Genomic DNA, 26,750 nt, shown 5'->3' with positions numbered 1-26,750 from the left:
GCAGGAGACACAATGCTTGAGGAACATGTCTGGGCCGTGCACAGGAAAGGCTCCTGCCTGAAAGATCACTGCCCATGTGATGTAGTTGAGAAGGAAAGAGGGGAAAGAGAAAGAGTGGCTTGTTGAAGAGACAGGCTGAAGGAGCTGATGGCCCTACCAGAGAATGGGGATCTACCCTTGCCGAACTTGTGATATTTCTGTTTCTGCCCCCAGCCCATCAACCCACAGGTCATGTGATATCCCCGTGCCCCAGACACCCAGAAAGCAGGGAGAGGGATGTGCGATTTTGAGGCAGGCTAGGCATGCAGAGCTGCACTAAAATGTGCTCTGCACACTAAAACTATCCTGCCCTGAGCACCCCAGATGAGTTGGGCAGACTGACCCCAGTCCCCTCACTGCACAGCTGAGGGGGGAGGCTTGCCTGTGCCTGCAAGGGAACAGAGGAGACAGAGTCAATAGCAGCTGCAGATTGCTGCCACACGAACACCATTGCAGGAGTACCTGTGAGGAAATTAACCATCCTAAAGCCTGTGCAGGGAATACTTGGGTGCACACAACCAAGCCATGAAGTGGAGGTGGATAGTAAAGACAAAAAGGGGGTAAGTGAAGGGAGTGAAGGCTCCAGACCTGCAGCTGATGCAGGAGAGGATGCCGGGTTAGAGCAGCGACCTAGAGTGACCGGCACTGCTGGCCATGCTCGGCTTGCTTCTCCTCTCCTGCCACCTCCCTCCTCCTGAAAACCCTCATCCCAGCCCTGTGAGCAAACTGGTGTGTCATGGTGCAATTACAGGCTGTCAACCTGTGTCACCCAGAAGTGGGTGGGAATTAAGGCTCCACTGACATCTAGCATTTTTCTCATTTTTGACAGTCTGACTAATTTCAGAGTAATTTGGTGTCTTCTTGCATTCTGTCGTTTGGGTTTTGGTTTTATCATTATTACTATAATAACATTATATTGATGCACGTTTCTGTTTGATTAAGCATCAAATAGTAAATACCCACATGTAGTAGTCACAACAAGAAGAAATCCACGGATCTTCAGTCTCTAGCTGGCCCTGGAGCAAAAGGCACGTGACCCAGGACCTTCACCTTAGAAGAACGCAGAAATTCTGGATGTAATGATCAGAGAATTGCCTCTGGGAAAAGCCAGGAAAAACAGTTTTCTCCCTGGCTCCATTGTCTTTCAGATTCCTACAGCAATCAAGCATCTTCCTTCCTCTCTTTACTCACCTGCTGTTTGTAGCTTAACAGCTGTGTTAACATGCAAGGCATGAATATTGTCTAGAATATGTATTTATGCAACCTCTCAGGCATCTGAGGATGTTTCAGAGGCAGTAAGATACATGAGCACCACCACCAGCAATGCTCACCAAGGGCATTACTTGCCAATGATCATGATTGCTCTTTTTGGGGAAGTTATAATTTTGCATCCTGGGTAACAGTGGCACCTGGATTTAGGAAGATATTTGCCCCTGCCAGCTGGAGCAACTCTGTGATTATGTTCAGCAGACAGCTTCAGTGGAAGAGCTTTCTGGTGCAGGAAGATAAGCCAAGGGCACACGGCTGCATCGGTGTCACCAGGTTTAAGCTGGTGGTGATGGCACAACTTTGGTGGTGAGTGCCCACTTCTGGGTGCAGGAGACAAGGAGCAGGGAGACAATTCTCACAAGAGTGAGAATGCCAGTGTCCCCTCCATGCTGCAAGCAGGTCACAAGGGAGCCCTTGGTCCCAGGAAATGTGCCCACCTGCACTAGTGGGAATTGCAAGTTGTTCCACATGGGCCAGGGGCAGGGGCAGTGAGGGAGGGCACAGAGGAAGGAAGCACTTAAAGACACTGGAGGTGTCTCACAGGAGGTGTGATTGCTGCTGGGAGTCATTCTGGGAATGTCATTCTGGGACACAGTGCACGCCCATGAGCTGTCCCAGCCTCGGCAACTGGGTCCTGAGCGCTGTTTCGTTTTTTGGTTTGTTTACATTTCTCCCAAACCACTGCAGTGGCAGAACCAGGCTTAGAAACCTCAGCTGACCACAAGTGAGATCTCCAATGCAAGGCTAGCCTGAGCAGGGCAAGGGAGGGATGTCACCAAGGAGGTTTCACAAGTGTAGGAGGGTTTGGGTGGACCTGGCTACTTGTGAAAGAGCAGGTCTGAGTTCTGGTCTGTGAGAGCAAGCTGGCTTTGCCAGGCAGAGACTGCTCTGGCTTGGCACAATTTCAGCTCTTCCTGAACCAGTCCCCAGAGGAGAAAATATATTACTTTTCTTTGTGACTGGAGATGTGACTTTCCTGCCCCCTCCAGAGCAGAGGCTTTGCAAAAGGAAGGTTTCTAGACCTGAGATCCACAGGAGCTGCTCCATTAAATGGGGGCTAGAGCATGCTCTCATCCTTGGGTGGCTTTCTACCCTGCTTGTTGCCCCAGCACATCCCATGGCTGTTTTGCCTTCCAGAACAAGCAGGCATTTCCTTGGGGTCTGAGCCAGGAAGCACATAACACATTCTATCTGAAACCCATCAGCAGGCTTAGTCAAACCCCAAGGTGCCTGGGTCAGGGCCTGCTTGTGTACAATACACACAGCTGTCACAGGAAGGGCTTCACATCACTTCACATCACTTGTTATTTGAACTTCAATTTGTAACATAACAGGAAGAGCCAAAGAGGGGCATCTCATGCCAGCCGCTCTGAGGAGGAATTTGAAGCAAACGTGCCTATTTTGTGCCAATGTGATGGCTCAGGGGTGGTGTGGAGCTGCTTTGCTCCGTGTTGCAGTGTGAAGCTGCTGCTTGCAGGGCTTGAGGAGGGCCACTGGTGACCATCCGTGACCACACGTGCAGGCAGCAAATATAGGAGCTCACCTACAGGAAAATATGCAGAGACATTAAACCCAGGAGCTTTTCATCACCCCGGTCAGACCAGTCCCAGCCTGACTAACAGGAGGCCAAGCCTATATTTACCGCAATTTATATAAATCCAGAGATCCCATGAAAGACAACCAACCAACCTAATTGCTCTAGGGACAAATTCCTTCTGACACATACATCTGATAACATCAATTACTTCCCAAACAGACTGATTCAAATGCTGTGGGTGTTTTCAGAGGTGATAAACATTATGGGAGGAGGCTGGGCTGAGGCACTGGCAAAGGCATGGACCTGTAAAGAACAACATCCATCAGAGACCATACACTCACTGACAACAGAGATCCCAGAAAGAGCTGTTCACATCTCCCTGCACACCACAGGCCAAAAAAAGCTTCAAGCATCTTATAATAAAATTCAGACTTATTGTTAAAAAAAAAATGTGAAGCTAGACTGTGCTGAGGCACACTGCTGCATCAAAACCTCCTGCAATAGCAGGGAATATGTGGAATGAAAAATCCTTAAAACTGGGGAGACTGCTCCTGACAGCTCTCCTCACCAAACCCATCCCACTCTCCAGCCAGGTGCTTGGTGCTCCGGTGAGGGCAGGTCAGCAGGAGGCCAGGCAGTGCCGGAGGAGAAGTGGATGACACTGCACTCATTACTATTCATTGCCACACACACAGAGCAAACCTCCCTGCTGCTACAGATTCCTCTGCACCCCCACCTGCCCCTCAGGAGCTGTGGCTACCTGTGGGGAACTCTGCAGGAGAAGCTGATCCGGGTGAGCTCAGCCAGCTGAGAGCAGCACAGCTGAGCACCCAGCGGTCTCAGGGGACTTTGTGCCCAAGCTGCTCCAGCCCTTCCCGCTGGTGCTGCTTAGCAGGACTGCAACACAGGCACCTCTCCATCTGATGGCAGCCACCCCAGTCTCCTCCCTGAGCCAGGGACAGCATCCCTATCTCCGTGGGCAGGCAGTGGTTTGTGCCCAGCCTGCTGGAAGGTGGCTTGGCCTCTCAGAGCTGGCCCAGGCTTGGAGTCCTGCACTGTGCCCCCACAGTCATTAGGTGTAATTGTTGTTTTTCCATGGTTTCCCAGTTCCAAGGGTCTGAAATGATACATCATAGCCTGCCAGTGTGGTGCTCTCTCACAGCAATGGATGCCAAGGGTGTGTTTTATGCACTCTGGGGTGCAGCAGCAGGCCCTGGGAGGGCATCCAAGGGCAAGAATGCCTGTAGGACTACAGCACGAGGACCATTAGGATAATTGGGAGCAGTCTGCAGCAGGCTCAGGAGGCAAATTTCCTATGAGCTGAGTGAAAGGTAGTGGGGAGAGGTTACAGGGAAGTTAGCCCTCACTTACAGTTGCCTTTTAGGGCTAAGAGCAACTTCTCTGTGGACTTTTGCAGCTGCTGCCCATCCCAGTGTGTGTCTCACTCCTGGGAGGAAGAAGAGGTGTGAGAGGGAAGGAGGAGAATGACTGGGCAAGAGTTCAGAGAACTCTTAATTGTAAGGTGAGAAAGAATGAGGCAGGACAACAGTGAAAAGTAAATAAAGTCAATAGAAAGCAGTAACTGCAGAACACTTAAATGAGTTTGTAAATCTTGGAAATAAAAAGGAAAGAGTCAGGGCAGAAAGGAAGCTCGAGACCTACAAAAACACTCTTCGTGTCTGTGAGAAGCTGAGGTCAAAGTGAATACACTGACCCTACTCCTACACTTGGAAACCTGCAGGAAACCACCTCACTGTGAGGAGCAGCTGTAACTGAGAACAGACAAGCTTCAGGTGGGAAGGACCTGTGCTCTCCAGTTTTTGCTAGGAGCTGGAAAACGTACAGTCAGCCACGGGAACAGAGGGAGAGGCATCTAAAGGTAATTGGTTGTGATTTGAAAGAACTAAATATAAATCCTGGGGGAAGACCTCAGCAGCGGCACGTCTCTCCAGGGGACGCTGACTCAAGCAGAAGTGGCATGACGCAGATGAACAGAGAGGCAAGACTGTCCTGAGCAGAAATCTCATTACAGCTACTTAGCTATTCCTGCTAAACTGCCTTCTATTTACTGCCCCGAGGGCTTAAGCAAAGAACATTAAGAATGAGATTAAGAAAACAGAAATGTAGGCTGAATGTCTGAAAAAATTTCCCTGACACAGCAGGATGAGCCAAGCATGTCCACAGAGATCTTTGCCTGGCTGAGACAAGAGTGGAAGCACGCGCAGTCCTGCAGCAGTGACGCCTCCAGCCCCAACCAAAGCTGCCTGGGGATGCTTCCCACCTGCAGGGCACCTCGAGGCTCCGGGCTGACAAGGGAATTGAGGATGCAAGCTCCCCCAGAGCATCCCGTGGCCAGGGATGCTCCCACTAGCTGGGTTATTGCCCCCAGGCTGGGCCAGTTGCCCACGTGCCCCTCACCCTTGCTAGAGGTGGGGAGCAGCCCACACATCTTGGGGTTCAGCGTGGGGATTCCACATGAAGGAGGGAACAGCTCTGACCTGCATCCCGCTGCCTGGCAGAGGATGTGCAACATCTCACAAGTCTCTGAGCGGAGGGGTCAGTCTGAAGCACTTTTACATTTTCATTTGTGGTAGCCTTTCAGCTGCTCCCACAGCCCCCAGGAGCACTGAGGCCCACACAGGACTGTGCTGTAGCAGTGAAGTTTTGGCATGTGCTCACCCAAACAGCAGTTTCCCATCTCTCACAAAAAAACTCTGCTTTTTTGTCCTGTTCAAAACAGACAAACTAAACATAAAATGAAAAAGCACTGGGGCTCAAGGCTCGCTAATGCACAGCAAAGCTTTCCTCCCTCTCCCGTCCCTGCTGCTGCCTTCTCCAGCAGCAGCACCTGCACTGACTGCAGGAAGCCTTTGTTGCTGGCCCTGCAGCTGGAGACTGACATGTGCTGTCTGTCCTGTAATTTGCTACACTGGCACAGGCATCTGTGTGGGTAATTGTGCATGTAGTGGGATCCATAGGGTTATCCACAGCCACTAGCCCCAGCAGAGAGCCAGAAGGGAGAGCACAGCCAAGTGAGGAGTCTGGCACCCACAGAAAATGTCACACAGTGTGTATCAGTGCCTCCCTATGGTGGGAAGTGACTACAAATACTTGCTTTTATAAACAAGAGTTGAGTAACAAGGGCAATAAATAACAGCATCTTTGTTCATCTTTCCACCACTCTTGCTACTGCAGTGTCACCACCTAGGCAGAAGGTTAGTTATCTCTGGGATGGGAACTGCAGCATCCAGGACAAGGACTTTTTTCTGAAATCCAAGGGAGCAGGGAAGTGGTTGCTGCCAGGTTTAGGTGGATAATTGTCCCACGCAGTCTGAGTAACGCTAGGCTGGAGAAAGCTGAATGTCTGTGAGGTCTGAAGAGGGGAGAAAATCTCCAGCTCTCATTTAGACGTCCTTGCATTGAAGCTCTTAAGCAGATGCTCAGCTTCACTCACGAGCTCAGGTTCTAGACCAGCAAAAATCACCTGTGGCTCACAGCCATGGCAAGACGCCATGCCAGCTGCCACCAAACCCCAGCCCCAGAGGCTGTCAGGAGTTGATGGAGCTTCACCAGGCAGGAGATAACAGTAATTTTTCCTTCTCAAAAGAATTTTGTTCTGAAGACATGTTTTCAGCAGTTGATATATGTCTCTTCTGACAGGACCTGGGCCTTGGGACCCAGATCTCCACTGCCAGGGATCTTCTAACACACAACAAGGGAAAGCTGCCTTTTCCATGGAAATCCTGGTTCTGCAGCATCTCTCAAAATTGCGAGACTGGAACACCCTGGCCTCAAAGCCCAGGAACTGGAGTGGGGACATCATTCTCTTTCAGTCTCCATGCTCTTTTGTCTTGGGCAAAACAATAATCCCATGTCCTTTTGCCACTTCAGACCCAGAATAACAAATTCTTCAGAAAGAAAAGATCGTCCTTTAACAGTGTCCTGCTTTACAAAAGGGTGAGAACGTAATTTTTAGCTCCTCTTTGAATTGATAAAATAATTACTTAGTTCTAGGCACTTTTAATTAAAACTCTGTTGTATTGTTAGTTATGTTTAAAACAGTTAATATTGAATCACTCAATCTACAATTTCCTGAAAGCAGCAACCACTGCTGCATTTAATATTCCAATCCCAAACCATCCTGGAAGAGTTATTTTTATTTGTACACTTCAGTGACCACTGGTAATTCTGCAGCTCAAATCAACATAATGCTTTTTCCATTCCCCAAAATGACACCAAAGTATTTGTGAGAATTGTAGTTGTCCAACCAAATTATCATCAATCACATTAAATTAGAAAGCATGAGAGGGACTGTTCCACTTTAAATCATCTTTTTTGTTCCAAGTAGAGCAAGAGAAATACAGTTCCTAGTCTTCCCTGCTAACATTCCCAGACTGCACTTCCCATTCCCTCTATTCCTGCTGCTGATGCTCTGCAGGCATCACCAGGTGTGGGGACTTTCCATTGAGGATGACAACAATTTGGAGATGCCATGGCATTGCCCAGCCAGCACCCAGTGGAGCAGGACTGCAATGGGGAGAAAAAGAGACAGAAAACAAAGTTCAATAGAAGAAAGTTGCCTGCACAAAGATGCTACCACATGCTATAGTGGACCTGAGATCCCCAGGGGATGCTGCATCCTGGCTCAGCAGTGCTTCTGCCCCTCTGCTCTTCCACAGCCCACAGACACTGAGGTAGGGACTGTCTTTTTCTGTGCCTGGCCTTCCTGGTTTGACTCATCATTCATGCTAAGTGAAAACTGCATTTCCAGAGCTCTCCCTGTATAGACATTTCCTGGAATTGTGCACAGCTGGAGATCATACCCATCTGGGCACTAAAAAACCTGGTATTTTTCACATGGTATCTCATTCCAGCCTTGCTCTGACATTTGCATGGAAAGAGGTTTCACAGAAAACCTGGGGTAACACTGCATCCTCGTGTCAGTTGAAGCTAAATAGCAGTGCAACTTCAAAACTCAGTTTACAGTCACAGCCATCCCTCCACACACCTTGAGGTGGATGGATACAGCATCACTCACAGCATCCTTGAGAAATCCCTTGGGAAGACCTAGCAGAGAAAAGACAGAGCTGGGACTTTGTCCTTCAGCTTCTTGGCCATAGGAAGTAAACAAATCCAGATTATGGAGCACCCAAGTAACATGTGGGCTTTCAGGACCAGCTCTGCCAACTCAGCCAGCTGTCTTCAGTGCCGACCACAGGAGACAACAGCATTGTCACCTGCGTGGTCACACCCAGGCTGGATGCTCTGCTGCCTGCCTGCAGCTGATGCAGTTCTGCAGCACTGAGTCTCCAGACCCCAAAACGCCAACAGTGATGTAGGGGAAGTGCGAAGGAATTCATCACCTCTGCTTTCTCTGGTGCTCACCAGCAACGAAACACTGAGCACACCAGCATGACATCCCCAATTCTCCTCCGGGACAAAGGATGAGATTTGCTTTCAAAACTAGGATTTAAATATGCTCTTTAGATTCTATTTCAGGGACTGTCGGCTTAGATCCGACTAAGCCAGACCTCCTCTACCGGGAGCAGAAATGGCTGGGGACGACATTGACACATCAGAAAACCCAGAAGCGTAAGGAGCACCCAGGGACACCGAAGCGCCGGAAAACCAGCACTGAGCACCTCCGTTCTCTCACCCTCTCCATGCAGTGCAGGCGCTCCAGCACCTATGGCCAGTTTACCTTTCCCCGCACTACGAGCCGAGCCTGGGGAAAGCCAGGCAGAAATACCAACCCCGCGCACTTCCAGGGGCAGGACGGATGGGAAGGAGCCCGGCTGGTTCCCGGGAGCTGTGCGGCGGCAGGCCGGCAGAGGGCAGCTGCACCCTGCCCAACGCCGGGAATGCCGCTCCGGGAATGCCGCCGCTCTCCCGCTGGGCACGGGGCTGGCGGCTCCGGCTGGCCCCCGCTGCCCACCCTCAGCACCTCTGGGCCGGCCTCCCTGCCCGCAGCCTCGGGGTCTGAGCGGCAGAAATGCTGCAGCCCATCGCATCTGAGCTGCGGCTGCCCGGAGAGCGCTCGGTGTGCTCCTTGAGACTCCCCCGCTGAAGCTGCTGCCTTTCTGCAGGGAAGGATGGGCTGGGCAGCTGTCAGCGCCTGTGGGAGCTCCCAGACCTCGGAGTGACCGGGCGGTAGGGATGCCGTCCTCATCCTGGCCCCGATGGGGATGGTTTGAACGTTTCCTGGAAAATGTCCATGCAGCCCATGCCAGAAATTGGGTGAATGCCTTCCAAGTGTGGTGGGCTCACCCTCCGGGCAGGGGAGGCTGCTCTCATTTCCAAGCACTCCCTGCCACACGTAAGTGAGGGGGTGAGCTGGCACAGGAACACACCGTGCATCGCAGAGACATAAGGAAGGGCGCAGCCCTGTTAGAGATGCATTTTCTGCAAATCATTCCTCAGTAAATAGATCAGAGGAGCCCCAGCTCTTACATAAACATCATCGAAGAGGGTGAGTGGAAGAAATTTTATCCCAGAAATAATTTATAGCCGTTCTTTCCCCAATAGCTATGGCCCAGGCCATTAGGTGACCCACATCCGTGTGTGGCAAACAAACTTGGACTGGAAATGCTTGCTGGCTTCAGCAGTAATTTCGTTATCATCCCAAAGTGAAGGTGTACTGCTCGGGCCCATCTTCTGTCACAAGCATTTTCTTTCTCCTCTTTCCTAAAGTCCACTCCGGGATTTACTTCCTGGCTTTTGCCACACTTTATCTGCGTGCGGGATAAAAACAATCCTACAGCAAACAGCAATCACAGCCACAATGTTTCCATCTCCAACATACGGTGCTGCTGAAGGCTGGTGGAGACTTTTCCAAACTGAAAAGTCAGCAGAGAAGAGGAGAGAAAAATAATTAACTATGATAATTAATTAGGAAATCACCATGGCAATTTTATACCCCCAGGATAGAAAACACACCAGCAGCTCATCTCATTGGTACATCACCATGTTCTTATGAAAATATGTGGGAAGGACACACTGCTGGTCCCAAAGGTGCTGTGCACACCAGTGGAACCAGAGATATGTCACACACATGTTCCTGACCCAAGCTGTGCCAGAGCAGCACGGCCACGAGCAATTCCAGGTGCATCACAGCATGAGGAGCCTGGTGCACTCCTCTCTTCAGCCATGGAGCCAGAGACTTTCTAATTTGTACAAGGACACCAACACTGAGTTAAGCAATCAAAAATGACACCATCTCTTGGCACCAGCCTACTGGTGTGGTGGCTCTGCCTGAGCTGGCAGCTGCCTGATGGTGGCCCATGACACCATGGAATGAGTGTCTCCTGTGTGCCAGGGAGATGTGAGTCCGACAGCCTGGGCTGGCCAGGTGAGCCAAGGTGGCTGCTTCCTTTGCTTGTCGATGTCATCTTGCATTTTGAAGCCACAGGCAGGGATGGGTGTGGGCCATGGTGCATTCCTGTGCTCGGCCAGACAGACAGAAATTCACTGCCTTCTACATGGACATGGACAGCAAGTTCTGGCATCAAGAGTCTGACAGAGCCCTGGGCAGGGTGGTTGCCCCGTTGTTTGTTCTCCTGCCTTTTACAGCCACAGGCACAGACAGGGACAGGACCAGACCATGACACACCCCCATCCCCTCCCTCCACAGCCACTCAGCCAGACATTTCTGCAGCTTTCAACAAAGCCTAAGGGCAAAAAGGTACACAGAGCCCCAGTCTGCGCTGCACCATATTTCCACCAGCAGCTGGAGGCTTCCCACAGCCATAGACAAGGGGAACCAGCCTTTGCAGGGTTCAAAACACGTGTGTTTGTGGCACTTGGGGAAACAGCGTTGTGGTGAAGATGGTAGTGCTGGGTTAATGGGCTCCATGATCTTAGAGGACTTTTCCAACCTTAACAATTCTATGAAGCCATGATTCCAGTCTTCATTTACATGACACTACTCATTGACTGTGACACAAATTCATATTCAGCTCAGGTTCTCTGAATGATTTTCAACTAATAAACTATGAATAAAATGCAACCTATCGTATATACAATGAATTTTCCTGGCATATACACATGGTTTGTAGTTTTCTCTTCAGCATGCATTTCCTCAAATGGAAACTTGGAATTATGTATAAAAGAATCCAAAATTTTACAGTACAAATCACTACTGTAGCTGTAATTATTTTCCACCATCATAGTAATGTTGTTAAAACATGAAGCTTTCAGAACAAAGCGATGCCCAACTTAGACTATATTACAGGATGGTCTGGGGCACTTTTAGCAATGAAAGTATAACAAGTCACTTTCTTTTTCCACTTCAGCTTGTTCTCATTTTATGTTATAGTATTTAAAACTGTTTAACTTTTGTGGTTTAAAATGAAATGCAGATATTGTAACATAATATTTTGTAACCTTGCATATTCTGGACTAACTTGAGAAATCAAGGCTCTTCTCCTGTGTAGAGGACTGTAACTAAATCAACTATTTACAAACTAATTCTTATCAGAAATGCAGGTTCTGCAGCTCTCAGCAGAACCAATGACAGTGCTTTGTCACCCCCGTAGTGCAAAAATGCTTCCTGATGTTCACACAGAGCCTCCTGTTTCTGTTTGTGCCCCTTGCCTCAAGTTCTGGGGCAAGGATTCTGGGGATGGTGGCATGGGTTGACTTCTGCCAAGCAGTGCTGCCAGGATTTCTCACACATGGTATCTCACACGTGGTAGTTACTCATAAAGTAAACCAGGAAGGGGAGCAGGAGCCCTGCCTGGCAGAACAAGCCCTGGAGGGTGAAATCCCATCCCTGAGGCGAGGGGAGCTCTGCATCCTCTTGAAGACTTGTTGCACATCTTCAGAGCAAAGCCAAGGTAGCCAGTGATGGAACCTTGACCCTGGCACACCCACCGAGCTCCTTGCCTGAGCACCTGCAGTGCTGGCACCCAACACACATTTCTGTTTCATTGTCCTTGAGCTTTTCTCTGCATGCACATGCCACGGGGCCCCAAATCAAAAACCTTTGCGGTTTAAGAGGGATTCTACTCCACAGGAACCAAGCTGCTTCTGCATGGACATCACAGCCCACAGACTGAGCAAAGAGTGAATCTCCATGAGTCATTGAGCTCTTCTCCCACAGAGAAGCAGCTCGCTCTTGGTTACATGCCGGAGGTGCCTGTGTCTTCAGCAGGAGGTGGGAAAAGGAAGTTTTTAGCTCTCAAGTGTAAAACAAATGTTCAATAAATAGAATCACTTTTCAGCCATGAAAAAGCAGTGTTCGAGTCACTTGTGCCCTGGAGCTATTTACTTGGCTACAAAACTGGTGGGTGTAGAACAAAGCGGCTCCTGAGTTTTGTTATGCACACTGCAGGATTTTGCTTGAGCACCTTGGGTGTCTGTCTGGATCGCTTTGAAATAAGTGTGAGGTGAGGTGCAGGCGATGCTGTGGGGACACCGTGACTGGGGCAGCTCAAACTCAGCCCTTCCCAGGCACTCAGAGAAAAAGATCTGCTTGTGGGGTAGGGCAGACAAATGGGTAAAGTTTGTTGACCGTCACTTGTCCGGTTCCCTAAATAATTTGCCACAAATTAATTAATACACTTGAAGCCTCAGCCCCTTCCAGTGCCCATCCCCTGCCACCATCTGGACCAGAGTGCTGCTGAGAAGGCAGCAGTCAGTAGTGCTTTCTGAGATAAAAATTGCAGGTTGAATCATAAGATGACTAGCACTTATTGTGACTTTCACAGGAACAAGTCAAAATGCACCTACACTGGACAGAAATTTGGAATATTCCTTCACATATCCTGTACTCTCCAGCTACATCCCTGTTACCATTGTGAGCATGGTAGGCAGCTTCCTGTGGAACTGGACCTCAGTGTCCCACCATGCCTCATCCATGCTGAGCATGATTAATCCAAATCCTTCCAGGGGACACCCCAGAGCTTCCTCTGGATGGGTTGGTGCCAGATCCTTGCCCAGAGATGTAGAGATGTGTGTTTGGGTAGTGTTTGCCCACAGGACACCTCCCATCCCCTCCCAGGGAATTCCCCACTTGCCTTTGGGTCCCTGTAGAGTCTCTGCCCTAAGGCAGCAGAGCATCCACAACCTTTCCTACATCATCATCCCAGCACAGGAGTTTTGGGGAAAATGCCATGGCTGGCCCCTGGCAGGGACAACTTGGACTTATTCTGGATATAATTCTGGTGCATTTGAGTGGCTGTTTGGCATGCATCTCTCTTCACAGCTGAGCACAGCCAACAGGATACACCTTCTTCCCCCCACCACTCCACGCTGTGAGGGCCTGTCTAGTCTGAAACATCACTAGCTTAATTTAAGAAGTTATTTTGTGAGAAAGACTGACCCATGCCAAAACTAACACAGGAAAAGAACCATCATCTGTTTCCTCTTTAGGAAGTGCTATTGCTATGCCAAAACCATGCCCAAACCCCTAATGTTTGATCCAAGATACCATCCAACAACAATAAAACCACTTATGGTTGCCCTCCTAGCCTAGTCCAGCCAGGAGGCAGGGAGCACCTAGTGCTTGGGAGGTGTTTGCTTAGGAGACACTACTTTGGGGCACCCCATGTTTGTGAATAATTTGTTATGCAAAATCCAAATGTTCCAGAGGAGACCTTTTTGTGGTGCCAGCATCATTATCCAGTAAATTGCACGTGTATCCAGTATCTTCATGGAAAACCAGGCTGAAATAACCACCTCTGAAGAAACCAGTACAGAGCAGTTGGCTGATTAAGTAAAGCAAAAATGGTTTTAGTCCTAAACTTACTTATTCAGAATTAAATCCTTTTGTTCCAGAAGAGAGTCCATGTGGGAGTTGCTTGGGTATATGTATCCCCAGCTCCCAGAGGGAGGGTGCCAACAATTCCAGCATGAAATTAAAACACAAAATAAACATAAAAAAACTAGCACAAAATTAAAAAATTTGAGAAAGAAAAAAAAAATAAAACCAATGGAAAAAAATCCCAAAGAACAAATCCTGGAGCAGGTCCAGGAGCTGTGATATTGAACCAGGGTATCACAGCTGAGTCCCCAGCACCTAGTGCAGGATGTTGCCCAGTTTGGAGTGAGAAACCAGGGAAGGGATGGGGCACAGACAGAGGCTACATGGCCTAGGTGAAGGTTTGCTGCTTCTGACCATGCCCTTGCAAGCAGGCAGGGTGGTACCTGCAAGGGAGAAAGATGACACCTACAGTAAATTGTGACTCTGCCAAAGGCAGCCTGTGTCTGTGAATAATTCTGACCTGCCTGAGCTGTGCCACCCAAAACAGCCCCACTCTGGTTTGTGGTCTCTGGCAAAGAGAAGGGACTGGCACACTGTGTTTCCTCTGCCTTGGCAGGAGGAACCCAGCTGAGCAGGTGGGGCAGCTTCTTCAGCCAGACAAATGATATTGCTTCATCAGGAAACAGTCTCTGGATCCAGCCCATGCTTGCCTGGCTGGGATCACTCAGGGCATGGCAGGGCAAACCCAGCAGGGACAAACAGGAGAACTACATGGGCCTAATGAGCGTCTCCAGGCTGCTCTGCAGGTTGTCATCATCGTGCTGAGCTGCAGCAGTGCTCAGGGATGCTGCCAGACAGACAGGTTATCCATCCCAGCCTCCAAAGGACCACATGTGGCTGAGCCCTGAGCAGTGCTTGCTGCAAAGAGTCATAGTGGAGTAAGAAGAGGCAAAAGGGAAGTGGGCCCTAGTGTCAGCGGGGCACAGTGAGAAGGTTTACTCCTGAAGGCTTTGCTGTAGGCATCAGAGAGTCTTCCCTGGTTATGAGAAAGATGTACTGGGAGCAAAGAGATCAACTCTGAGCAGACTGTGCCATAGGATTGCAAAAAATATCACTGGAAAGATGTCAAGGCTCATGGCTAATATCTGCATTTTTGAACTTCAGAAATAAATACAGAGTTCCTCTAATTTACTACTACATTAAACATATAAACCAACAACTCATTGTTTCATAATCTCTCCTGGGGAAGGTTCGGCTGTTTCGGGGTGAATGTTGGAGGTTAGTCCAGCAGTCTCACTGTGAGAGCTCTTTGTGAGATGGGACTTCAGCAACAATTGCTGCTCCCCAGGAAATGCAGCTTCACACTGACATGGCTATCTGAAGAAGAAATGGGGTGCTGGATGTAAAATGCTGTCCAGGATCAACATAGCCATGAAGCCTGCAGCTCTCTGGTCCTGCAGTTTGCGGGGTCCCAGCAAAGCTTGGAGCCACTCTTCTGGGTTTCTTCCACATCCATAGTGAACTCCTCTTGGCCAACAATCTCTCCTTGGCCTCTCTGTTCCCTTGATTCTCATTCCAGAGAAATGCCTCTATTTCTCAAAAACTCTTCCTTTGCCCAGCAGCTTTCAAAGTGCCTTTGGAATGTTTTTCTTCTCTTTTGTTTTTCCGTTCAATCCCATTTCTTCAGCAATTGTGTGATACTTAATGCAAATATCTTCATAGGTCAAGTCACTTCAGGTGTTGAGTTGTTGGAGATGAGAGAAGTAACAAGTTCAGTCTGTTCAGTTTCTATGGCAGCAAGAAGAGAGGAGTTTTTATTAGGCTTTGCTTTCAAGACACAGCTTCCAGAGCAGTTCCTAGGTTCCAGCAATCAGCAGTCCCCGTGTGACCTGTGGCTTCAGGACCTGCCAGACCCACAGACATGCTGCTGCTGAAGCTGGCTGGCAGCCTGCATCTCAGGAGATCGGTATGGAGCAGAAGCCCCGGGGCTGAAGTGCTGCTGAGCAGCAGTTCAGGGGGAGAATAAGAAAACTTGGTGAGGACAGTCTAGAGGCTGAACTAAATGAGCTAAAATCTGTCCTCCCTCAAACAACCTCATGGGCAGAGGACACTACTCCATCCCTAAGATCTAAAGCCAGAAAACTGAGTTTTTACACAAATGTGAGATGCTGAACAACAGGAGAAACACTGTAATTCTTCATGACATTACACAGGGCTGAAAGTGCATAATCATATGTTTAAAATCCGGGAAGAGCTTTGCAATAGTGGAACAATTTCTGTAAGTAACATTTTGTTTAATATACCTGTGAAGCAAGCTCAGATCTGCTTTTCCATCTGTGCTGTTTATAATGAATGAAAGTGTGTTGGGTGTCAGGGTCACCAACATTGCTGCTTTGCTAGGAGTCCTGAGGGACACAGAGCTATGTGTCCTATGAGCTATGAGCTGCCTACTCCTGCAAAGTGGTTTGTCTGGATACTTGTAGGTATCCTCCAAATTGTTCTTTTGGGATTTCTACAGACACAAAACATACCTTTCACATTTGTACTGACAGAGCACAACATTTTTAGATGCAATTCGGCATTCTTAGTTTTATTTTCCATCTTACTGCACTGATAGGCCAGATTAGGTTTTTCCTTGACCAAAAAACAGGCTGCTTTTAAGAATCAAATAGCAATGTGCCCTTCTGCCTTTGAATAGCAGGGAAACCTTTTCTGAAGTCTTGTTAGGCAGTCTCTGCAGCACATAATGTGGTAGCTGGGCCTGGAGGGGGAGGAGGCACTGCTAGTACAAGAGGAAGAGTCAGCAAACAAAATGATGGATACCATTTAGGTGAAATGTGAAGGACTTTGGGGAGGTGTCTGGAATCAGAGAATGGAAGAAAGAATGGGGAGAGAATGACACACATGGATGCCTTTGGTAGCCTGGCCAGGACAAAACAAGCTGAGGTGTTGCTTTTCCACCAAAGGTGAACACTTCTTTTTTTCCACAGGAAGCATAACTCTTCAGCTCCCCAATATGAAAAAAATTTACTCTGAAAGAGCAGAATTTCAGGATAGTGGCACATGGCATCAGGAATTGGACTTCCCTCTCTAGCTTTAGCCATGTAAAACTGATTCCTGATCCCATGAAGGCAGTATATTACCTTGGTGCTGAGCTTGGCACTCACAGGGACTTGGTCCCTTCCCAGATATGTTGAGCCATGTGGAGTCTTAAGGTACACTTGTAATGAAACCCCAAAATGGGTTGTTTCCACTGGCAAAGTCTGAGATGGCTGTCCCTCTAATCTCCAGATTGGACTCCCACTCTGTAGCCGATGAAGAAAGACAGCAAACTCCAAATACCACCATCAACACTATCACCTCATCTCAGACACACACCTCAGGATGACACACACCTTAGACACACACCTCAGGATGAGATCAATCCTCCAAGGGGAGCACAGCACCTTCCACAGATGAAGGGGAGAGCCCAGGAGCCATCTGGGCTCCAGCCCTGCTTCAAAGACCTGAAGTGAGGTGACATGACTCCCACCTCATACAATCTCTCACATCACCCCCATCTGGCCAAATGAGGCTCATTAATCTTCTCTTTTACCACTGCCAACAATCTGAGCATTAATTAGGATCACAGGCCAAGAGGTCACAACTATGGAATTCCCAGGTCTGTCCAGTTCTGTCTCCAGGGCCTTGGTGCAGCTGCTGCCTCTATGAGAGCTCCCAGCAGTGCTTGTAGGGCACCTCTGGTCCAAGAGCCATTACTAGCACAGCTCTCCTTCAACCCTTTTGTGCATTGCCCCTGTCCAAGGTGAAATGCTGCTCCATGGACTAGGATTACACTGCTTTCTTTAATAAAAGTGGTGCTGCATGAAGATTAAATTTTATTCTACTCCTATGCCAATAAGCCATCTGCATAGGCTCCATTTCAAGTGATCGTGGCTGCTGTCTCCCTGTTGTCAGTGCCCTGCAGGTTACTTCAAGTGTGTCAGAGAATGACAGAATAACTCAGGTTGGAAGGGACCTCTGGAAGTCATCAGGTACCAGCCCGGCTCTAAGTAGGTCCAGTTATAGCAAGCTGATCAGGACCATGACAAATTTTAACACCGTCAAGGACAGAGATACCACCACCTCTCTGGGCAGCCTGTGCCAGTCTTTGACCACTCTCACAGTGCCATACTGATGCCATGTATCTACACAGAATTTCCTGTGCTGTCTCTCACACATGTGAGTGCTCTAAAGATTCATGTTTTGTATTACGTCCCATAGGGCAGTTGCAGGCATTAACTGGATCTTTCCTTTGCCTTCTCTTCATATGGCTGGATAAGCAGCTCTCTCACCATCTCCTGGTGCTTCAATGTGTACCAGATATCTTGGCGACCTCCACCAGGCTTTCTCCAGGCCATCAATCCCCCAAAAACTGTATCTATACACCAGTGCTCCTCTCCCTGGCTTTGCTTTTTCCCTGGGGAAAGGACACCCTCCCACTTGTGTCCAACAAGAAGCAGATGCAGGAAGCACAGGACTGACAGTGCCCCCCGTGTCCAGGTTCCTGGAGTACCCAAGCACCAGGGGTCAAGACCCCAAACCAGCAGGTGAGCAAGGGAGAAGGATACACCTTGTCACTCTCATTCTGAGGACAGAAAGAGTGCAACAGGGTTTGCAGCAGCACAAACAAAAAAACTTAGGATGGGATGTGAGCATCTTATGAGCCCCCAGGATTAAATCTATTTTACAGATATAGAGTTAAATCTATTTCACAGATAAAGAAATGAGGAAGAAGGAGACTAAGGAACTATCTCACAGAAAGCCTTCAAAGACCAGGATACCTGACCACTGGCACAGGGCATGTTACCCTTGAGATGCTTCAGGGGATCCCTCTAAGATTTTAGACCAACTGGGGTCAGGTCACTGTCTCTAATACAGGAAGGTGAAGCTTATGCTGAGGATGTGTACTGAAAATGTATTTACAAATGACACAGTGACTCTGCATTCAGTAAGTGTCACCAGGCGTGGGAAATAAGGAAAAACCCTCCTGCCTGTGAAAGATTTTGAATGCAGAAGACAGAGAGTACAAAGGGTTGTGGGTGCCTTCCTGTGTGCAGAGCCCTGATGGAATCTCACAGTTTGCAGGGCTGCTCTATCCACAGCCAGCTGTGGGCTGAGCCTGGAAAAGATCAGAGCTAGCCTCACATCTCAGAGCCTGGGGGCACAATTTAGCAAGCGCAGCCCTGTGAACCCGGAGTCACTCACCCTCCCCCGGGGCTGCCCTGGCACTTTGTGGCACCCGGAGAACAGCCTGCCCACCACACAGGAGCCTTCACAGCAGCACAGCCTTGCAATTGGCTCTGAAGTGGAAGAAACTGTTTTCTCAGCATTTTATTTCAAGTAATGTGTCCAGGCCAGTATCACAGTGTGCTATTAATCCTGCCCTGGTTTGTAATTCTGCTTTCATGTTGGCTCCATTTATCTCTTTTTAATACCGCTATCTGGCCTTCTGGTTCTCAAATACAGGGTCTATTTTTTTTGTCTGCTGCAGCAGAATGAGCTAATTTGGTCCTTCAGTGCATAAGCAACAGGACTGTGAAGTGGAATAGAAGGTGATTTTATCTCTGTGTACGTCCTTGGTCAGGTTGACACTATAGCACTGCATCCTGCTGAGGTGCCATATTTAAAAGAGTACATCAAAAAATTGTAGCGGGTACAGAAAAGAGACATAAAAAATGGTTTGAGAGCTGGAGAAAATCACTTCCAGGGAGAGACTTCTAGAGGTCAGCCTCTGTAACTTGTCAGAAAGAAAACTGAGAAGTGATCTTATGATGTCTATAAGTACATGTGTGGAGAGAAAATATGGGATGCTAAGAAGGCACAAAAAATTTAAGTCTGAGAAAGGCCCACAGATAGACAATGATGGGCACTGGAGAACATGCCAAGCTGAATTAGAAATCAGGCACACTTTTTAGCCATAAGGACATTAACCTTCTGGAGAAAATTGCACAGCGAGTGACAGATAGTGCACTTCTTGACGTGTTTGAGACAAGATTGGATGCTAATTCTACATGTCAGGATAGAGGCAGGATTACCTAGTGGATGGAAATTGAGGTGAGTTTGCCCAAATACAATGTGGGAGGCAACAAAATCTACCTTCACAAAAACTAGAATCCCACATTTTGTTTTATACGCCTTTTCTTCCTGTTCTCCATCATGCTCTTGGACAAAATCCTTGTGGTGGGGAAGCAGCTCAGTCCCTAAAGCATTAATAAACTATAAACAGGCCAAGTAGTCACTTTTAAGGCTGGGGGGGATGTAGGGAGGGAGAGGTGGATGTGAGGATGCGTGCTGTGAGGCTGCTGCCATGTGAACACCTTAAGGACTGTGGAGCACAGGGATGAATGGGGCTATTCTGATGAATGTCAGAATAGCCCCAGTATTTCCACACTGGCCAGCATGGAAATACCCATCCAGCTTGGTGTGAAAAAGTGTCATCAGATCCCTGAAATTGAACTTCTCCCTCTGCCTCTGCTGGTGGGTGCCAGAGCATGAAGCAGTGCTCTAAACTCATGTCTTTGGTGTACAGGAGAAGTGGGGGGAAAGGATGTAAAGCCCAAATTGTTGCAGAACTCATCACAACTAGGTCCAGATGATTGCTTAGTCCACTGTCCTGCTCACAGGCAGGATGGCTCCTCCGGTGCTGTTTGTGGGGAACAATTTTTAGTCCAGATACATCTTGCTGGAGTGGTGTCTCCACAACACTTTCAATTTTTGCTGTAGGGATGTTTGCTTTTTTCCCTTGATGTTTAACACAAATATCCCATATGTTAACTCGAGCCTGTTTCCTTCTGCCTTCCCCAGTGTGGACACCAAGAATGGTATATCCTCTCCCTCTTCAAAAATTTCTAGAATTTTAAAGATTTTTTGAAACTCGATTTAAAAATAGACTTTTTAGAAAAATGCCAAGTTAACTTCCCAGGAAGTTTTCTTTTTAAAAATGTAGCGACCCTCATTCTGAGCACCTTCCTTCACAGAGTGTGTTTCTTTCTCTTCTATTCCTTACTGCCTTTTTGTGGAGGCACTCAGTTCCCCCATGTTCTCCTAACCACAGTCCCAGCACTAGGAGCAGATGCTCATGGGATAAGGACAGGAAACCCTTTCTTCCACCCAGAGAACAGGATGCTGGTCCCTCGTACCCAGCTGGTGATGCCCTGAGACAACCAGACCCTTCCCTGCACTGCTGTGGCTGCTCAGGTCATTTCCCTATCCTGCACATATACAGTTCATAAATATATCCCCAATTATGCAACTCCTCTTTAGTAAACATGGACCTTTTAAAAGACTCCTACATGTCTGCATCAGAAAAACAGCACGTCAGAAAGCCGCAAAGAGAAACTTCCAATTAAGCACACTTTGTAAATCATCTGCGGTTTCTAAACAAGCCTGGTGCATCACATTCCTCTTGGTTTTCCTCATGATGGATGTTTGCAGTCAGCACTTTGTACACAAACCTTTGCAGTGGCTTTAAAGCTGAAGCTGCTCTGAGCAAGAGGCACGTGCCTGAGCCCAGCCCCAAGGCCAGGAGCTGCATCCAGCCCCCAGCTACGGCTGATAGATGCACAAACAGAAAGCTGCTGGGCGTGTAAAGCAACTGCTGAGCTGTTCCAGCTCTTAAAACTTCCTCAAGGGGCTTATGAATCTTGAAAGCAGTTTGAACCCTTTCTTTCCCTGACAATTTCTTACTCTCTTAAAGGACACATTTCTGCAGATGGCTGCATTTGGGACGCTGCTGTTGGATCAAGGAGTCAAGTGGTCTTCAAGAATTCAGAGCTCAGCAGGACTCTGAATCCCTTCCAGCTGAGCCCTTATGCTGCACAGCCTCTCTGCTTCTTAAGAAATTTCAGTATTTATCAATCCAGTGTGGACACCACATCTCAAGAACCCTAAATTAAAGGGGTTATAAACTCCATGTACATGGCATATAAAACATTGTTTGAGGGATTTCTGCTGGCTGAGCAACTGGGTTCTGCACACTAAATACCTGCACATTCCTCTTACATGGAAAACTCCAAGGCTTCAATAAAAAACAAGGCTTAAGTGTAAATTTGCAATGAGTCCTAAGAGACTGGAGGAGATACTGGAACATTTGTTTCATGGCATGCTAAATCAGTTCTTAAGAAAAGAATGAGTTTGTCTCAAGGTTAAAATTGAAGCTGAAAAGCAGAGCTTACTGGAGACACAAATGGTCCAGCTCTGTGCAGTGTAGCAACAGCAGCTGGAAAATCCTGGTGGGACCAGAAAACCTTTGGGAAGCTAAGCCAGGATATATTGCGCCATCTCTCTTTGGGAGCAGATGGAAATGGTCCCAACTTCATCTTCACAAAGAGCAGACTGTCCGTGCTTCCAGCTGCCCTTGAGCCACAATGACCCAGCTGAGTCTGGGAGCTACCCAGCCAAACTGCAAACCATCCTATGGCTGCAGTCTGGACAGCTTCCTTCAGCAAAGGCTGTGTTTGACCTCAGCCCTTGAAGACACCATCTCTAGGGCTGCTAACAAGCATCAGGGACAGCAACAAGCTCAGTACATCCTGGCTGCACCCATGATGGGATGGATCTCCTACCACTGCTCTTGCCTCTTCCTTTGCCCATCTTGGCTTGTCTCACTGGTGTCCCCAGTTTCTTGTTCAGGCTGGGGTTATCATTCCTGCGTGCCTGTCCGGCACCTTGCACAGCACAGGTCTCTGAAGAGATGCAGTGCCCACATTCACACCAATGGCCTCAGCAATACCCCTTTCATGGGACCCTCTGTCCCCCTCCCTTGAGAAGAGTGTTAGCAAAACTCAAGCTATGAGAAATCACAATTTAACAACCAAAGCCATATAAACTATGAGTCTGTTCCAAACTCATACCCGTAAAGCATCCATGGATCCTCACTTGGGTAGCTCCATCACTGTCCCAGGACTAGCTTCAGCAGCAGGAATTCCTATCACCTATTTCTTCTTCATCCTGTCCCATGGTCCTTCCCTGATCATGTTCAACACCATCTCAAGTAAGTGTGACTCCCATTTGGGGAGCTGTGTGGTGGGTTCAGACACAACCTTATTCCTGTGTTCCTGTCCTTTACCAAACCTGGCCAGGTGTTTTTTCTAAAGTGTGACAGTTTTTTGTCTTCTTAAAACTAGCCTGTACCATTAGAGGAAAAGACTGGCCAGGCAGCCTGCAGGTAACTTCTGTCGAAAGGACCGAGAGTTGAAACATGGTATAAAATACCTCTGGTTGGAAGAAGTCTTTGAGAAATAGAACTGCTGGGTCTCTAATGGGAGACAAAGCCTTTGTATTGCCAGGGTCACCAGGCAGCAAAGCTGTGTTGTCTACACAGAGCCACTGCAGGCTGCTGGCACACTCACAGAGTCCCAGCAGAGCAACACAACAGAAAAACCACAAAACAGCCCCGTCACTGAGGAGCAGAAGAGCAATGGTTTTATTCCCACCTTAGCTGTAAGAGCCACCACCAGATACAAAGGGAGTCTCTTGAACAGACTAAGTCTAAGTGGGTTCACTTTTTACATAATAGGGTTTCTGGTGCCAAATGCTTTACAGCTCTTTGGGAGGCTGCAGTTTGGTTTTGCATCTGGACAGCTCAAAAACAAGGAGCAGGCACTGGAGAATCCTGTACCAGCAGGATCCTGCACAGAGTGACTGGGCACTCATGGCAGTGGGGACCTGAGTGTGAGTGCCTAGCCTCCAAGACAAAGGCAGGGGCAGGGAGACTGCAGAAGGTGCTTGCTGTCCATCCTGTTCCTACACACATTCATCCCTGGTTACTGGTGGTCATGGATCCCCGGAGTGTGTTAGCTGGTCCCAAGTATTTTCTTCCCCTTTGTCTGGGCAGCATCCAAACATCCACAAAAATGCTGTGGTCTCCAACCATGTGGGTGCATGCAGCTACATCCCCTGCAAACAGAATATCCACATCTTTTCTATTGCTGCTGTCTGCAGAGCTCCTGCACTTCCACCACTTCCCTGTGCATCCCACTGCCTGTGAACACCTCAGTTATCTAATGAGGCCTGTATGCTGTGCAATAATAACATACCTAAATCTCCTGCTCTCCTGCAGGTCATAAAACAAAATACTTGGTTTATTTGACTGATTACAGGAATGTACCATGACAGCAATTTCTTTTTTTCTTTGCCTTACAGGGTAACTTGCTGTGTGTGGCTTATGGACCCACCACGTACATTCCTGATGATCTGTGTTAAATAAAGAACAGGCTCAGTCAGAAAGGAAGGGTGCTGAGGAGGACCCAGTTTATACAAGAGCCTGAAGGACTTTCTACAGTACAACAAAGCACAAGGTGTTGCTTTATATGGTGAGTCTACAAAAGCATTCAGGGATGTAAATATCAGGGAGTGAGAAGTATTTGTTAGACAGCATTATCAGCACAAGATCAGATGGATACAAATCGAGTGAGAACTTAGATTGGAAACAAGTTCCAAATCATCTGTGAGAAAACAAAACATCTGGATATGCCAAAGAGATGTAAAAGGCCTCCTGGGTTACAGGCTCCAGTCCATCTTAAAACTGATTAGTTTGTCATTTGTTCCTTTGTTTTAAAATAAGTTTCCTATTCTTCTCCCATCCACATCTATATTGCATGCCTGAGGGAATGCTGTTCCCTCTCCTCACCACTGATTTCCCTTGCCCAGACTGGGGTGGCAATGGGGCTGCAGCCCAGCATCCCATCCTACCCCAACACTGCCCGAGTTCCTCCCCAGCCTTTTGCGCACAGTTTGCTCCCCCAGGCTTCACTCGGGGCTGTTTTGCAAAAGCACAGCTGCCTTGGCCGGGGAAGGAGGGGAGCCTGGATGTGGGGCCAAGCATTTGCTTAAGCTAGGCAGTTCCCAGTTTAAATAAATCTGAATGCCAAGGGTCTAGGGAGGGAGGCTGACTTGGCAGTGGCACCGGTGTGTGGGTGGCAGCCCCACAGGGAAGGGGCCGATTGCCTGCCTCATTCCCCCAGAGCTGAGGCACACAGCTCAGGCAGGGGAGAAGCAGCTCTTGGCTCCTTGGCAAGAGGGAAGGAGTCTGGTCCCCCAGCACCATGGTAGAAATGTCTAATTAGATACAACAGAGGGACATATATGCATACTCAGGGACCTTTCTACACAAGCATAATTTAAGGAAAGCCAAATATTTATTTTAAATGGCTGTGCCATATGCTGATGAAATGCTAATCTGCACAGAAGAAAACACACTGTAAATAAACTCCCCAGAAGCACCTCACATTCACTGAGCTTCATCTTTCTGAGCAAACTAACAAGTAGAAAATAAAATCAACACCATCCATTATAGACTCTTTTCCGTAAGAAATTCAGGCAAGTTTAGGATGATGTGGGCCAGTGCTTTTCAGAGCATCATCTGTAGCCCACAGGAGCACCTATTAAGGGTCTGCAAAAGGTATTTAAGAAAAACAAACTTGCACTATTTAATTCACAACACAGAGATCTTCAGCCTCAGTACAAAAAATTCTAGGGGGCTGCAAATCAAAAGCAACTGAAAAACACTACTGTCTGCTTTAGGGTTGGGAACTGGGAGCTGAAGGGACAGTTTTGTCTCCTCCACCAATCCCAAGGCCTTGCACCTCTCTTCCTATCCTTCTACCATCTCAGCCCCCCACAAGCATTTGGAGCATCTCTTCTTGCACCCCCAAATTGTACCCAGCACAACAAAGCCCCAGGACTCTACAGAAATACACCACTATTAACATTGCCTTATTCTTCTAGCCCTCCAAACACAGCTCCAGTCCTACCACATGCCAGAGTTTGAAGACACTTCAAGACAGGCAGCAAGCTTTTAGAAAGTCCAATTTGATTATCTAAAAGGCAGCTTTTGTAGCAGCAGTAACAAATTGGCCCCTGGACATTGACAAGTTTTAAAGCAACAAGGCTGGGTGATGAAATCTGTTGGCAGTGCCTGCAATTGGTTTCCTTTGAGCCGCTTCCACCCTCTTATGTAGGTTCTCCTCACTGGTGAAGACGCAAAGACCCACACTTTTATCAATATGCATATTGTGGTGTTGTCAGCATTTCCTTGAGGGTATTCCCCTTTTCTTCTTGCTTGTATTTATAAACCCTGGGCAGAGTTGCTATGGTTTCTGCTCCCGCCAGTCCAATTGGTATTCTATGCTGTTCATCTCACAGATGAACACCTTCACCATTTGGGTGACCTTTCCCTCACAAGGAAGATCTCACGCCATCAGCCTGTTCCGTCAGATGTCACACAACATGCTGTGCCAGAACACCAACGGCCAAGCAAAAGAGGGCTCTTTTTTGGAACCAAATCATCTGCAAAGGCTGAGAGATGGATAAACAATGGTAATTATTTCAAAACAAATTGGAAACAGAAAGCACAGCCCAGCAGTGCAGCTGCTAGACAAAAAGGAAAGCCACAAAAAGAAGAAATTTCAGCTCTCTATGTCTTGAGTACTCTTGTATCTTCCTCTAGGCAAATATTTTTCTACCTTTCTTGCTCTCCAAAGTCAAGTTAAAAAAAATCTTAATTCCAAGACATTTCCTTTTACCTCAATTAAACAATGTATACAAGGGGCTGCTTACAAATGAGAACAATACAGTGGCAAACTGGCAGTAAGAATTTCTCTCTTTGTCAAACAAATATTCTAGATATTATATTTGAGTTCACACAAAGCTATGCTGCTTACTGTACAGCCAGACAGTCAGGCAGGATGCATGATGAGTTTCTCCAAAAATAGGCATCCTGAGAATGAGTTCAGTTGCTTCATGTATCAACAAGATCATGGGATCTCCAAAATCCTAACCCAGACACTGAACAAATACCCAATGGCTTCCCCCTAACTCTGAGAAAAATGTTCCTCCTGCAGCAAAGAAATCACAAATACACAAAGCCATGAAACAGAGTATGGACATGATACAACCCTAACTCTGCCTGTGCAGTAGGAGTGGGAACATCCCCACACTTTGCCACTTCATAACAAAGCCAGAACTTTCCTGGTGGCACCTACTTGGCTGCTGAGGTAAGTTTTCTTGCATAGGGCAACCAGGCTAGCCAAGACATTTCATCCCATCTGCTTTTAATGCTAGCTGAGGCCTTCTAAAGAAGAGGAAAATTGCCTGAATGTTTCCAAGACAACTACATGCAGACATGTGTAGAAGCATGGCACTTCAGCTGATGAAAAGATA

The 26,750-nt window shown here is 47.9% G+C and overlaps 1 protein-coding gene across 1 annotated transcript in view; it reads right to left on the bottom strand.

Annotated features, from left to right (window-relative positions):
• Positions 1–15,212: 15,212 nt before the first annotated feature.
• Positions 15,213–26,750, bottom strand: part of KATNAL1 (katanin catalytic subunit A1 like 1) — a 52,676-nt gene continuing 41,138 nt past the window's right edge. The window contains exon 13 of the mRNA XM_088051968.1: positions 15,213–15,335. Within this exon, the coding sequence (XP_087908094.1) occupies positions 15,329–15,335 (7 nt within the window). The 3' untranslated portion in view covers positions 15,213–15,328. The remainder of the gene's footprint in view (positions 15,336–26,750) is intronic.

Source organism: Pseudopodoces humilis, chromosome 2 (genome assembly GCF_049639895.1).
Source record: "Pseudopodoces humilis isolate 2021_Gansu_Grassland_sample_001 chromosome 2, ASM4963989v1, whole genome shotgun sequence".
In the NCBI taxonomy this organism is placed as follows: Eukaryota; Metazoa; Chordata; class Aves; order Passeriformes; family Paridae; genus Pseudopodoces; species Pseudopodoces humilis.
The sequence above is the reverse complement of the archived record's forward strand: the minus strand, read 5'-3'. Positions and strand labels throughout refer to the sequence as shown.